General features: G+C 38.6%; 1 protein-coding gene across 10 annotated transcripts in view; it reads left to right on the plus strand.

Annotated features, from left to right (window-relative positions):
• The window catches only part of LOC105465044 (EMAP like 6), a 257,059-nt gene that overhangs the window by 145,401 nt on the left and 95,257 nt on the right, over positions 1–16,401 (plus strand). For all 10 annotated transcript variants that reach the window (XR_011611730.1, XR_011611731.1, XM_011713242.3 and 7 more), the window contains 4 exons: positions 2,153–2,259; positions 5,102–5,220; positions 7,540–7,726; positions 9,730–9,835. Coding sequence is in view for 8 of the 10 variants with exons in the window: in XM_011713242.3 (XP_011711544.2) it covers positions 2,153–2,259; positions 5,102–5,220; positions 7,540–7,726; positions 9,730–9,835 (519 nt within the window). In the remaining 2 variants the exon portion in view is untranslated. The remainder of the gene's footprint in view (positions 1–2,152; positions 2,260–5,101; positions 5,221–7,539; positions 7,727–9,729; positions 9,836–16,401) is intronic.

The raw sequence follows: 16,401 nt of genomic DNA on the forward strand, positions 1-16,401 counted from the left end.
GACATGGCACATCTTAAGCTCTAGAGGCCGCCAAAACAGACAGTAGTCTGGACAAACACACAGATTTGAGAGGCACCTTAAAAATCGTTGGCCAGTCAGACTGGTGAGATCCTTCTCCTATACAAGGCCAGTCTGACGAGATAGGGAGAGGTAGTATATATATTTTTTTAATCTAATTCACTCAAACCAACACACAGCATCAATGACAATGAAAAAATGAAATTCCTGATAAATGAACAAGACATCTCCAGAAAGCAACCTCAGTTAAGTAGAGATATGTGATTTTCCCAACAGGGAATTCAAAATAATAGTCATAAAGACCCTCACTGAGGTCAAGAGAGCAATATTAGAACAAATTGAAAACTGTACAGATAGAAGGTGTTTTTTAAAAAGTACTCAATGAATTTTGGTACTTTAAAAATACTTTCTCTGAGGGTCGGCTTGGTGCGGTGACTTATGACTGTAATCCCAGCACTTTGGGAGGCTGAGGCAGGTGGATCACTTGAGGTCAGGAGTTTGAACACCAGCCTGGCCAACATGGTGAAACACCCCATCTCTACTAAAAATACAAAAATTAGTCGGGTATGGTGGCACACGTCTGTAATCCCAGCTACAGGGGAGGCTGTGGCATGAGAATTGCTTGAACCCAGGAGGTGAAAGTTGCAATGAGCCAAGATTGCACTACCGCACTCCAGCCTGGGTGACAGAACATGACTCCATCTCAAAAAAACTTTCTCCGAAGAGTACTGCAACTGAACTGAAAAATTCAATAGAGAGGTTCAACAGCAGACTAGATTAAGCAGAAGAAAGGAACAGTGAACTTAAAGACAGATTACTGGAAACCATCCAATCTGAGAAACAAAGAGAAAAAGAGTAAAGATAGCTTAGAGACATATGGTGGTCCAACAACTTATGTGTTACCAACATGCCAAAAAGAGAAGAGAGAGAAATGGGCAGAAAACATGTTCAAAGAAATAACAGCAGGAAAAATCCCATACCTAGGAAAGAAAATAAGCCAAATCTAGGAAGCACTAAAGGACACCAAGTAAGATGAATCCGAAAAGATGCACCCCCAAGAAACATCTTAAATTATCAAAAGGTAAAGGCAGAGCTTTGAAAGTAGTAAGGGAAAAGAGAATCATCACGCATAAGGAAACCTCTATAAAACCATCAGCGGATTTCCCAAATGCAAGTTGAAGGTCTAAGGTTTATATGAAGAATTAACCTTTGGGGATAACAGGAGAGGATACATTTCGGCTTCCTTAGGATAATTGTAACAGGTGGTGAGTCTGCTCAGTCAGGCTGCAGGGGGACAGGGTAACCTTTGAAATGGAAGTGGCCTTCAAAATGGGGCTTAAGGAATGGTTCATGGTTGGGGCCTATGTGTTCCAATTCAGTGGACATGTATGTAGTCTTTTCATTTATATCCACTCTTATGTCAGCAGGGATGAACAGGTGGTAAAATGAAAAAATTATTTGGATAAATGTTGACAAGAGTTCTGTGGTGGTTTGGGCCATGACAATTACCAACACTTGGTGGGCATGGTTAAACGGCTAAAGAGGATCTGTATTGAAGTAAACGGTTGGATTTATTTTTGCTCCAGCCTTTCCCTTTTAAAAACCTGCCCATTTTACAAAACAAAGCTTAAAACCCAGGTATCTACTATGTAATAGAAATGTGTAAATGACCAACCTGGGCAACATGGTGAAACCCTGTCCCTACGAATAAAATTTAAAAATTAACTGGGCATGGTGGTATGCACCTCTGTAGTCCCAGCTGCCAGGAGACTGAGGTGGGAGGATAGCTTGAGCCCCGGAGGGAGGAGGTTGTAGTGAGCTGAGACTGTGCCACTGCACTCCAGCCTGGGAGACAGACCCTGTCTCAGAAAAAGTGTAAATGAGTTTAGTCTGCCTGGTGAGTGGTGTGGGGAAGGAAGTTGGCCTAATCTGTTAATGTTCCTGAAAGGAGTGAAGGGTGGGCTGAATTAAACCAAAAGATGAAAGAGAGATGTTTTAACAATTTATATTAAATGAAAACTACGGTATAGTTTCTATTCACTTTGCTAGGATAAAAGGAAAAACATTTTAGGTAATTTCAACTGCTCAGAGTCTCAGAATTTTTGCTTGTTTCTTATGGGTTGTACCTCTGCAGAAGGTGGAACTGATTCCTACAGTGAAGAATCTGATTCAGATTTATCTGACGTGCCCGAATTGGACTCTGATATTGAGCAAGAAACTCAAATCAATTATGATCGCCAGGTCAGTAAGCAGGGAGCAATGAAAATTTGTAACCCTAGAAGGGGATCTCATTGGATTTGGACATAGCACTAAAAATCACTGGCACTTAGACAAAGAAAATTAAGGCAAAAACAAGAAAAGTAGTCTACTTTGTGCCTTTAAGTGCAGGTTAAACCCAAAGTTTCAAGACTGAACCCCTGGTATTTGGGCTCTTTGCCTCCCCAGCACCTAAAACTTTGAAATATTTTTTGGAAGAAAAATGTGCAAGTAAGCCATAGGTCTTTTTTCACTTTCTTAGCAGATTACGAAAGCATGTGTTTTCTTTACAAGGATGGATACCCTTGAGGCATGGTGGGTTTGCATGTGAGCTTGTTAGCCCAGTTTTTCTATTAACTCTTGCAACCATTTCCATTTAATCAAAGTAATTATCTACTTAAAGTAAAAGCTCAAATAAAATGTGTATTAATCTCTCCAGTCAGAAATTACCTCTAGTAGGAAAGCTGATCAGTTGACTTCAATTTTTTTTTTTTTTGGGAGTTGACATATCATTTTAGCGCTAAACAGTGAGTGTTGAAGCAATCCCTGAGAGGAATCTGAACACATACCACCTTGTTACGGCAATAACCATGGGGGTTCTCTTTTTCTTCCTTGTCACTTAACAAAGATATGCGAAGCAGATTCTGTACATGAATGTGGAATCAATAAGACTTCAAATTTCAGATACATCAACTGTCAGTGTTGCCAATAGAGATTTAGGATATAGGCCTATGGCAGGTACCATGTATTGAAAGAAGTTAAGTAATTTGCCCATGTCCACTTTGCTTGTAGTATTAGGATAACAATGCTTATCTAGGCTCCTCTCCAAAGTGCACACTTTATGCACCACCTGGTTTGCCTCTATGTAAGCACTAAGTTGAAATAGTTTTCAGCCCATAATTGTCACTCATTGATTCAGGGTTTGAAAAATTGTGTTCATAGTAAGACAGCCTAATGGTTTGGGTCAACCCCATGATGAAATCATCTTAACTGTGTATTGACACATTGTATTATGCAATATGACTACTAAAAAGGACTTGAAAAGAGATTATTGTCTGTGGCCGTACACCCCTGAACGTAGTCGATCTTGCCTGAAAGGGAATTATTAATGTGGAAATATTATGCAAACACTAAACAATATTATACTCTGGTATCAGGAGACAATAAAATTTAAACACAATACAAAATTTAGGAAAACAAATCTTTAATTGGGAAGTGTTTGTTTAATAAAATGATGCCAATAGAAGAAAGAAAAGGGACCAGGCACAGTGGCTCATTCCTGTAATGCCGATGTTTTGGGAGGACGAGGTGGGAGCATCACTTGAGGCCTGGAGCTTGAGACCAGCGTAGTTAACATAGTCTCTGTATCTATTTAAAAAAAAAAAAAAATGCTGGGTGTGTGCCTATAGTCCTAGCTACTCAGGAAGCTGAGGTGGGAGGATTGCTTGAGCCCAGGAGTTTGAGGGCTACAGTGAGCCCTGATCACGCCACCGTACTCCAGTCTAGGCAATAGAGCAAGACCCTGTCTCTAAGGAAAATGAATAAAAGAATGAAAAGATAGACTTAAAATTCATGCCTACAACTTAAACAGTTTGAATATTCTTAATGTGAAAATCTGAATTCTCCAAAATCCAAAACTTCGTAAGTACCAGTATGATGCTCAAAGGAAATGTGCATTGGAGCATTTTGTATTTTGGTTTTGGATTTGGAATGCCCAACCAGTAAGAATAATGCAAATATTCCAAGACCTGAAAAAATCTGAAATCTGAAACACTTCTGATCCCAGACATTTCAAATAAGGAATACTCAGCCTGTATATTCTTCCTGACATTTCACTTTCCAGTGCTTATACTGATACATGATTTCTATTCACAGTATTCCTGAGTTATTCCTGAACAGGGGTTTTTAAACTCAATTTTACAGATGAGAATTTGAGGCCAACAGAGGTTGTGAGACCTGTTTAAACAATAGAAATATCAAGACTAGAATTCATTGCTCCAAAGTAAATCGTTGGTGAGCTGATGAAAGCATCATGAATTAAGATGAATAATTATCTTTAGATTCTAGAAGCTTAGTTAATTGCATCTATAGTAGACAAAACTAGTGAGATTTCTTCTGACTTTTACAAATAATTTTTGATCAAATCCTAAACAGGGACCTTATATTTTATGATTTTTTAAATAGTTTAATTAAATAAAAACTTAATGAAGATGAGAAATTATTACTAGATTGGATTTCATTCTCTGCCTGTTAAATGGACATTTCTTGGTAGCAAAGTATAAATACACAGTAAACAACAGATTGGCTTTTATGTGCATTTAAATGGTACAATCAGCAGCACATTTTAGGTCCCAAGTTAGACCAAGATTGATCTTTGCTCTATATCTCAGATCTGTTAAGATGCATGAAGCTATGAAGGGAATATAATTCCAAAGAGGGATTTCAGGAGAAAATTGTCATGACTCATAAGGTCCACATTTTTCAAATTTCAGAATCAGTAAGAGATTTCTGGCCTTAGAAGAAATAAAACAAAATATTTTATTTATATTTTACCAATACTTAATTTCCTTTAAAATTTACCAATATATTTTCTAGACATTAAGAAAACAGTAACCAATCAAGAAAGATTATCTTAAAATCCCAATTATTTAAAAAATAGTTCATATTACTTTTATTCATTAGGAAAAAATAATATTCAATCTCATGTCTTATGTTTTCAAAGACACTTTATTGAAGCAATGAAAGATTTTACAAGAATGCTAAGATATTGATATTTTTGGAACCTCATGAAAGGCATCTCACCCAGATGTTTCTGTTGTACTTTAAGGTTTACAAAGAAGATCTACCTCAGCTAAAGCAACAAAGTAAAGAGAAAAACCACGTAGTGCCCTTCCTCAAACGAGAAAAGGCTCCTGAGGACAGCTTGAAACTCCAGTTCATACACGGGTGGGTGGCCTGTCATGGGCGCCTGTGCGTGTTCCTCTGTCTCTGCCTGGTTATCACCAATCTTAGCACCAGGCTTAAGGGATCCCCTCCCCTCAGTGTTGTCCTCCTCCTGGCTAGCTCTTCTCTGCAGTGTGCACTTGAACCTGTGGTTGCTATTTTAAGTGTGACTCTGTCCAGTTTCCTCGTCGATGTTCTGTGCCATCACAGTGTGACTGCCTCTAGATTTTTCAGACTTCATGTAATTCCATGACATAAAGGGTACTGCTGCTCATTGCTGCTGCACTTCTTTCTCATCACCATCTTCACTTTCTGTTTCTCCTTTCCCCTAATCCCCTGCTCTGTTTTGCTGGCTCCACCATAGGACAGTATTTCCTTCAAATATATTCTGCACATGTGCCCAAAATAATTTTGAATTTTATAAAATTATATGCACCCTTGCATATTTTAAGTAGACAACTAAAACTTTTTAATGTCAGTTTAAGTGGTTGAGAAGATGCTGTCTATATTATGAATACATCAGTCCTTTAAATGGACGCAAAGGAACCTAAATGCCATAAATATTTGATTCTCACTATTATCAACTTAAAAAATACGTGAGGCCAGATACAGTGGCTCACACCTGTGATCTCAGCACTTTGGGAGGCTGTGGAGGTGGGATTGCTTGAGTCCAGGAGTCCGAGACCAGCCTGGGCAACATGGTGAAATCTCATCTCTACAAAAAGCTAGCCAGATGTGGTGGCGTGCACCTCTAGTCCCAGCTACCCAGGAGGGACGCTTGAGGTAGAGGAATCGCCTGAGTTGGGGAGGTCTAGGCTGCAGTGAGCCATGATCTTGCCAGTGCACTCCAGCCTGGGTAAGAGTGAGGCCCTGTCTCAAAAGGGTAAAAAAAATACATGAACAAGTCCTTCTGTGACAGGAAGAAATTTTACATCATTCATATTTCTACCTAAGCTCATATTTCCATTCTAATTTTCCCATAAAATTTTACCCTAACATAATCTTTTTATGCTTGAGAGTCCTTTGTCACCATACCTTCTGCAAGAAAAAAAAATTTCTGTGACCCTAAGACTCTAACTCAGCCCAATACAGTATCCACTAGCCACACACAGCCACTGAGCACTTAAAATGTGGCTATTCTGAAAAAAGATGTTCTGCATGTGTAAAATGCACACCAATTTTGAAGACTTACTATGAAAAGAGGAATGTAAAATATCTCATAAGTTTTTATATTGATTACATGTTGACATAGTAATACCTTAGATGTGTTTTGGGTTTAAAATGTTACGAAATAAATTTTGTTTTCTCTTTTTCTAATGTGGCAACTAACAAATTTTTAATTACTTAGGAGGATCATGTTATTTTTCTGTTAGATAGTGCTGCTCCCTTAACAATTTATTTGAATTATAACTATTAGTAAAATCGACTAAGTCAACATAAATGTATTACTAATTATGACATATAATTATTAAGCACAGAAAAATTTTGTTGGAAATTATTTTAATATGATGGATTCGTTTTCAATTGCAAGATCTGTGCATTTATATTACTTATTGTTAGAATGTAACAAAGTTTAATATTGAGTCTATTCTCAGTTCTCTTTCTTGTATAGATGTAAGCTCTGAGAAAGTTTATTCTCTTAAGTAGGTAAGAATGGAGGCCATTTTATAGCAATGTTATTCAATTCTTCAAACTCCTATGATAGGCCAAAAAAGTCATATTTGATTTTGATATATCACAAAAAATAATGATCTTTCAGCTGGTAATTCCATTAAGTGTCTGTACAATTTTGTTGAAAGCAAAGAATTGGAAATCACTTGATTTGCAGGATTCCTTAGCCAGTCATTAGAGTTGTTTTATTTCAACATCCATACTTGTGTTTTGAATTGTTCCTTTGTTTTGGTGCCCCTGGAAGGGTCTGTGTCCCAGCGTAATACCGCATGGTAGGATTCCAGATGGAGGAGAGGAATGGCTTCCTACAGTGGGCAGAAGGCATTTATGAGAGGGGAGATAGGAAAGGAGTACCTGCGTCTCATCACAGATGTGTTCTCAGATGATCAGTTTTCAGAAAAAGCACACACAATAGCTGAAGATCTGCAAACAGATTCTGTTATAATGTTCAGTGCCCATGTGCCTTTTTGAAAGTCATCTCATGCCCTCAAATGGCCACATATCCTCTTTTAAACATTGCTGTCCTATGTGACACCTGGGGTTCCACTTGTACTTGTTCACGTCAATATGTTAGCCTTGCCTCTGACATCTCCTGCTCCATGCATTTGCTGTTTGTTCAACCACTGTGCATTTCTTGGACCTGTGCTTCAGTTATAGAGGCTACGACTGTAGAAACAATCTGTTCTACACACAAGCTGGAGAAGTAGTCTACCACATTGCCGCAGTTGCTGTTGTGTATAACCGGCAGCAGCACTCCCAGAGGCTGTACCTGGGGCACGATGACGACATTCTCAGCCTGACCATCCATCCAGTGAAGGACTATGTGGCTACTGGGCAGGTATATATCTCCTGTAAAACTAGGGCCTAGCCAAAAAGAGAATTAAATTTTTGAATTCAGTTTACATATTAGAAATTCAAGAAATACTGGGTAGAAATAAACATGAGATGGGAAGGTGAAGATTGAGTGAACACTGCATCCTTCCATGATGATGGGTGAATCAACCAAAGCATTCTAGCACTATTGGGAGACCTCTGAGGAGTTCTTTCCCTGGAATGATGAGATCTACGAATGGGACCAGCTAAAACTAAAATAGTGAAAGTTTTGTCAAGGAGCAGTTTTATATACTTCCTCACTGTATGCCTAGGACTTAGTGTGTTCTAGGTACTCAGTAAATATTTATTGAATGAAACATTTAAAAATACTATAACATCTAGAGTATAATTATATTTGTAAGACTTAAAACCATAAGACTTTTGACTAATTTAAATTTTAGCCTTATGAAAACACCTTGAATTTTATCTGACCTTTTTTTGAAATGCCTAAACCTTAGATTGAGTCTATAATTGAAAAAGCTGCTAAAACAGGGACCCTCTACATTCATTTGGGGATGGAAAGAGAAAAATAATAGTTTATTTATTAAAGACTTTATTAAACTCAGATGTATTACCTTGCTGGCAAAAGAGTAATATTGTCAAAAGTATTTTTAGTTTTATCTTTTCCTCAAATGTATAGATTATACTTTTGTTCAGTTTTTATCATGAGTGTTTAATTGCAGATAATACTTCAACTGGTATTAACTAAGTGGCAAATTCTAAGAACACATTCTTGGTATAATGTCAAAGGTTAACATGAGACAAACCGTCTCCTGAGACTTGACATGCAGGTGGTAAAGCCTTTGGACAGGGTTCATAACCTGGGGTTCATGAAATTCATGAATGAAAATGAGAGCATGAGGGGAGTCAACCCCTTAAAAGGTATATTTGGGGGGATAAAGGATCCATAACTTTTAAATTGTTTTTTAAAAGGGTTAAAATCCTCCGAAGGGTAGGGACTGGCCATTGGTTTATACATGAATTTGCCGGCCCTCCAACTGAACGTTAAGAGACCTATTGTGTTAGTTGATGTTATAAGGTTTTCCAAGTAATTGATCATTGCTTTGCTTTTTCACTTGCCCTCATTTTTTCCCTATCTTATAAACAGATGGTGCTTGATTCATGTGTATTTAATAGCCTCTTTTTTTAAGTAAAAGCCAGAGGTGATTTTTTTACATAAACCCCCAAGAAGATACTGCACTCAATACTGTATTTGATGGAAGGTAAACCGGTGGCAAACAGTATTCCAGCAGCCACCTGCAGGAGACTGGGCCTCCACAGACCTCTGTAAGGGTGGCCTGGATGCTGCTGAATTATGCCTATGGCTTTATCTCCCATTTTTCCTTTTAAAGTCATCACACCCAGCAGATTTCCCACCCCCCTACATATTACAAGTGAGGAAAACCACTTTACTATTACAATTTTCTTTGTTTTTGGAGATTAGTGTGATAGAAGCTTGTATCCCTGCAAAGATAATCCACCTTACTGAAAGATAGTTATGCCATGAAAATGTTTTTTCCCAGGGGGAGAAGCGGGGCCAGGCCTCCTCCTGGTGGATAGCGTAATGGAGAATGGGTAAAATAACTCTGGATAGCATCATGACAATGTACAAGTGACTTCCTTGACTGAGAAGCAGAATCTGTGTCGAGCTGGGAAGGCAGGAGAGGGAATGGTAGAAGTATCTGAGAAAAACAAGGCACAGTGGACATTTGAATTAGCCTTAAAGGCCCAGGCATCAGGTTAGGCTCTGCTGAAACTCTACCTGATTGCCAAGACAAGCCTCTTAGAGATACAGTGCCTCAGTTTCCTCATCTCAAAAATAGCTGAGTTGTACCAGATGATTTCCTAGGGTCCTCCTACTCTCCAAATGGGTTTATCTTGGTTTCTGAGCAGTGTTGGACTGTAAGGAACAAAATCTTTGTTAGTATAACTTATTAGTAGTTAATAACAGTCATCCTGTTATTTAAGGTTGGAAGAGATGCTGCTATTCATGTGTGGGACACACAAACTCTAAAATGTCTGTCGCTATTGAAAGGACAACATCAGAGAGGAGTGTGTGCGCTTGATTTTTCAGGTAAGGCCCAGAGTCATTGACACATGGTTCTACATTGAGAGAGAGAGAGACACAGAGAGAGTGTGCGTGCACACGTGTGTGTGTATGTGTGTGTGTATTTAAACATGCTCCCACTTAGTTGTTCTTTTTGTATTGAAGTGCAAGCTCTTTGTATGCCAGCTACCCACTCTTAGACTGGGAATCATACATGGGAATACCTTATCGAAAAATGTGGCCTTTAGATTACACACCCCTTCCCATCTTCTTCATTTTCTCTCTCCCAAGTCATTACCCAGAGCTCACACTGTGTTCTGTATTTGCTTGAGCAATTTGAAATCCAGAGCAGCTGTTGCTGTTGACTTAGTCGCAAATGTCTGGCAGTGACTCAGAACATCAATTTCATCTCTCCAAATAAGTGGGAGCACATCACTTCTGATTGAAAATACAAAGTACTAGAGAGAAGGCTGCAAATTCTCTGCAGAGGGTCACTTTACAACATTGGTATTTTGGAAATAACTTTTATGTTGAAAAAATAGAACTGAAGTTTTCATCTTAATTTAAAATTTGAACACAGTATCATAAAAAATAACTGAAGAAAGTAAGTTCCTTTAGAGTGAGTTTTCTTTAAGCTAGCATTTGAGAATGAAGGCCTATCACAAAAAGTATTTCTACCTAGAAATTTTTAATAATCAAACTGTAGAAATTAGATCAATAGAAAAAGAATTCTAGACTTTCTACAGAAAGTTATTTTTATAATTTTTTTCTAAATTTTATTCAAGTGCTTAATAAGTATAACACATGTAATATTAAATTCCATGACTCCACAAGCCTGATCTCTCTTCCCTATCCCTTCCTCTCCCTGTTCAAGCCCTCACTCCCTCTCATCTATACCATGGTAGTCATGCTGGTCTCTGATTCTATCCCACTTCCTCAGTCCATCCTACCCTCTTCTGGGGTCTCCCAGAAGCACAGTTACCATTGCCACCACATGGATTCCCCTTGGTTGGCTGACTCAGTGTGGAGCCCTTGGGACATCCATGGCCTTCCCTGATCTGGCCTTAACCTTCCTTAGCAGTATTTTTAACCCACCAGCCTTTAGTGCTCCTTCACGTCTCTCTAACTGTGGAGGCTACATGTACTCTTGCCCTTCTTTTGCCTGTGTTCTTTGCTCATGCTGTTCTAATGTGTCTTTTCAAGTCCTCCCATCCTTTAAGGTCAAGCTGGAAGTTTTCTCTTCCAACTTTACAGGGAGAAATAACCTGTCCTTTTTTCTGCATCCCTTTTTTTCTGCATCCCTTAGCCCTTTGTTGTCATTGCTCTTATGGCACCCATTGTTCTTGTGGCACTCCATGTGGCACGTAGTTATTTGTGTCAGCATCTCCCATGCATTTCACACACAGTAAACTACTTGGCAGCAAATCCCATCTCTCTGCTCCCCACTGCACGTGTCATACTGCTGTGCAAATAGAAGCTACTAAAAAAGTGTGAATGACTAAATGAACAAATGAGGTTCTGCTTCATGCACTTTATCTTGCCTTTCCCTATTACTGCTAGAATTTTACAATATAAACCACGTTTGGGTGAAAACTACCTTCATTGGCTGACAAATGCAACATGGGGCAATTTTTAGTTTTTGTAACAGGCTTGTTCTCACATACTGTAAATTACTGTACAAATCTGAGCTGCTGTATCATTATTAGAAGTTATTCAGTGCCTTCGGTGATTATTAAATTAGTAAAAATCAAGGCTAAACAGTTCATGCTCTACACTGGTGACGTGAGGTAGGAGAAGGCATAAGTGTCAAGGGAGAGAGAACTCCGCATACCCCCTGCCAGCTGAATAACACACTCAGTAATTCACTCAATAAACAGTGAATACGAAGTCCACACTCCCGGAAGTTCGATGGACATGCAGTTTTAAAATAGGTGTGCCATGTGTCACTGATAAAGCAGTGACACCTAAAACTGTAATTTTAGTTTCAATATGATCGTATTTCAAAGATGTGGATGAATTCCTTCTGCTTTTTGTTCTCCATAGTTCCACTCCTGAGTGGCCAAACTGCCCTTTTCCTAAAATTAATTTTGCTAGCAGACATATATGTGTATACTCAATATAAGTAATTAATATGCTTTAGAAGAGTGGTAAAATGCCCATTAAAGTAGCAAAAATAAGTAACAACAGCTAAATGTTTACCACATTATTGGGAATCCAATATATTCATACTCTTGGCAGCACTGAAAATTGACTCAATCCTAGCGAACAATCTGGCAATGTATGATAAAGCTGTAATTCACAATGACAAGTATGAAGACTGTATTTTATGCACATTTCAATGTATCAGGATAAAAGAAAAAACTGAACTCAAAACACCATCTATCACTGATTGCAAATGAAATGTGCATATGTGTATTAGCATATAAACAAAGTGGCCAGAAATTTAGAGTAATATAAATAGAATTTAATCATTAGGTTATTTCCTCCATAGAGTTGATTAATTTTCTATTTTTTAAAATCAAAATAATTAGCTCATGTTATTTAAATACCTTTGGAGGAAGAGAATAGCAGATCAAAGACATTAATTGTGAGTTGAGTTCATAGCAATAAGCTGGTCCCCTGTAATGTGGCCTCTGCATTTCAGATAGCTAACATTTCTTCTGGGCTTATTAGTATTATAGAAGAAAGAACAAGAAGTTAAGTGAGCTTAGAAACCTTTTTCCCATAAGACAGCCCTTCAGATCAGTGCCTGGGTAGAGAAATGAGATACTCTGGAGGAGGTGAGGAGCCCGATTCTGTAACTGCTTCTGATTCCCATCTTGGGCAAATAAATTCCCAAACGTGAAGTATTTGTGCATAAGAAGGGTATTTCAGTATTTTAACAATACAGTCTCTATTCCCCAGGTAACAATCACTGGGAAAGAGCCCATTTTTCAGCAAGTGTGTTGCTTGTGATTATGGAAATTCACCTTTTTGTCTTATAGGTTAAGGAGTATGTCAATATGTAAATGGTAGAAAGGAATCTGATAGCTTTAGAAAGTGCTAATACTAAGGACTATTGTGGAAAAACTTTCACTGATACGTGATTCATTACCATGAATGGTTACATACAGATGAACTGTAGTCATTGACTGGGGTTTGGGGTAGGGAAGTGGGGACCTGTGGTGACTCAAAGTGTGAGCTGAGGCCTGTTTGGTTTAATTTCTATCGATAGCAGTCTGTTACAATAATATAGTTTGAGTCTTAAACCCCTGCACCACTTTATAGGCCGAGAATGGAGATCCTGAAGTTTCGTGGTGTGGCCTGGGTAAAAGTCAGCAGTGGCCGATCCAAAGGCAGAACCCAGGTCCATTGCGAGAGCCACCAGGCCTGGGTTTGACAGCAGGCGGGAGGCATGCCAAGAGTTCTCCTCGGTGTCAGGCCTCCTCCGGCCCCTTCCCTTTGCTGGTGCTAGTGTGTACACTTGGCAAGAGTGTCATGCCCGGGTATGCAGGCTCACTTTCCGCTCCCTGTGCCCTCCAGTAAGCATGTCCATCTGTCCCTCCCACCCTCCACTGTAACTGTGGAGTAGACATGGTGGTGCATAGAGGCCCTCACGTGGAACAGCCCCAAGTGAAGAGAGATCCCGTTCTAAAACAGCCGAGAAACACACACTTACCTGAAGTATGAGCAAGGGCAACTAACGCTACCTTCTTTTGGAAACTGATAGAAAAGTGAGTAGCTCAAGTAGAAATGTTGAAAGAGGAGACTACGTAGACCTCCTTGTTTAACCATGTAAACAGGGCACTGACGTGACACTCATCAGTGATGATTTAGCTAGTGCTCCATCTGTGTGCCTCAGTACCCCTGTCGCTGCCCATCTCTTAGGAGTTAGCTCATTTGGGGGGTTTTGTGGGCACCTACTGATAGTGTGCTTGTCTCTTACTAGAGAATAAATTGTCCTGGATATATAAAGCAGGCAAACAGTGCGAAAATTAGACAACTGAGGGTTTAGATTGTTCTTGCCACTTTTCGAAAGCAAACAAAAGACATTTTTAATCAAAAAGATTTCTTGGGACAGAATTTGTAACTGGGCTACAAGGACAAGAGGAATGAATTTGTATTATCTCAGTTGAGAAGCTCTTTTAACTCAGTATTTATTACTGTCCGGGGAAGGGGAACCATTTTTGTTTCGTGCTTGCCGTGAGGGAAGTGCTTCCGCATGAGTAGAAAACCAGATTAGAAATAGAAAAGGTCAACCACATAAATATTTTCTAGCTTAAATATCAACCATATAATTTTTTTAAACCTTCATAGAATAATAGTGATTTCCATAAGAGCACATCTGAGACTTGATTTCATTGTGTTCAATAGAAAACCTATGCATTTTTTATGAGCCCTGAATAGAGTGACCAACTCATAATTGTCTGAATAAAACTTTTTCTAATTCACCCTTTACTGTTGACATTAAATGCCTTCCTATTATTTCTGGACTATGTCACAAACATCCATAATTAATGCATGCTGTAACTGGAAAGATGTGAAAGGACATTACCTAAGACTCTAAAAACATGGCTAAAAATAAAAACTCCAACTAACTGTCCAGAGAGTAGATTTCCAAAGCAAGACCAAGCCTTACAGGGAAAGTGAGAACTGGGAGAGTAAAAATGTAGCCAATTTTACTTCCAAACTGTGTAGTATATACACAGAAATAGCCCACATTGGCAGAACTCAGGGAAGTCAGTATCCCAAAGAAGAGGTATGGTTGTTGAGGCGCCTCTGGGTCTGCACTGCTGCTTCCATTGCTACCACAATCAGAATACCTTTTTTGGTTTAGAAAGGTGGTGCAACAGTGAGGATAAGCTGAGAGGGTCTTGCAGAAATTCTCCTAAAATAGAAGCTCACCTCCTACAACCCCAAAATCAGCTTACCCTTAGGCCTTCTTCAGATGACATAAAACTTTATTATTTTAAATGTATTTGTGCTTGCATTCCAAGAAGAACATATAACTACACAGATTTCAAAAGAAAACGTGAAATATAGTCAGTGGATGCAACAAGACATTGAATATTTGTGCAGTGTTTTTGAAATGAATAATTTTTTAAAAATTTGTTTATAATTAACACATAATTGCAAATGTTTACAGGGTATAATGTGACATTTCAGTACGTATTTATATTGTGTAATGACCAAATCAGAATAGCTGTCACATCCATCACCTCAAACATTTATCATTTCTTTGTGGTGATAACATTCAAGATCTTCTTTTCTAGCTATTTTAAAATATACTACACAGTATTAGCTATAGTCACCTTAATATGTAATGTAACACCAGAACTTACTCTTCCTAACTGTAACTTTGTACTCACTCTTTACTCATCATCCAAAAACAAAATTTTTTTTTTGAGACAAGTTCTCACTGTGTCACCCAGGCTGAAGTGCAGTGGCACGATCATGGCTCACTGCAGCCTGGACCTCCTGAGCTCAATCGATTCTCCCATGTCAGCCTCCCTAGTAGCTGGGACTACAGATACACTCCACCACACTTAGCTCATTTTTTTTGTATTTTTTGTAGATACTGGGTTTTGTCATGTTGCCCAGGCTGATCACCAACTCCTGGGCTCAAGGGATTCACCTGCCTTAGCCTCCCAAAGTGTTGGGATTACAGATGTGAGCCACTGCACTTGGCCAAAATCTTTATAGCTATATAACATAGTACATTCCATTTCAATTTATACCATCCATAGGCATATTCTGTCTTTATCTTCCTCCTCCTCATCAATGTCACCATTATCATCAACATTCATTGAAAGCTTGATTAGTGTGAGGCTTACAAAGGAAGTGTGATAAGATTATTATAAGCCTCAAAAGAGGTTATGATCTTAAAGAGAGAAAACACCAATAAAAGTAAAATCAAATACAGAGGCATGCCAACATAAAAACAACAGGCCATAGCAAGAGCTGTGGAAAAAGTAATGTTGGTAATGAATAGGAAGTCATTACTAGTTCCTTCTCCTAAATGCATACAGAGGGACCTTGCCCAATTTAAAGCCTGGTAACTCATTGGTTGTGATTTGAAAGACATAATTTATAATAATCATCTGGTGGTGATTTAGCCCTTAAGGAAAGTGTTAATGTCTTCATCTAATACTACAGCCGAGTAGCTTGAAAAAGTCATGTAACTTTCAAATCCTTGCCTCATACTTAATAGTGATGGAGGGTTGGAGAGGATTTGGTTTGTTAAACCAGACTTTTTCTTTCTCTGACTTTCCTTTGTCCAGAAAAGGAGGAGGAGACTACCATTTCCAGTTGGTTGGAGAAGGGTCTCTTGCACAAGCAAGGGCCCTCAAAGCATGGGCATTGGTTAGCATTTGAGATGAGGTTGCCAGATTGAGCCAACAAAATTATGGGGTTGCCAGATTTAGCCAACAAAATTATAGGAAGCTCAATTAAATTAGAGTTTCAGGTAAATAATTTTTGTCATAAGTATATTCCATGCAAAATAAGGATAAATATGTAATATACATATAAATATTGCATGGGACATACTTGTACTAAGAAATTAGTTACTGCTTACCTGAAATGCCAGTTTAACAAGGTTTTCTGTATTTTAC

This window comes from Macaca nemestrina, chromosome 13, assembly GCF_043159975.1.
Source record: "Macaca nemestrina isolate mMacNem1 chromosome 13, mMacNem.hap1, whole genome shotgun sequence".
Classification (NCBI taxonomy): domain Eukaryota; kingdom Metazoa; phylum Chordata; class Mammalia; order Primates; family Cercopithecidae; genus Macaca; species Macaca nemestrina.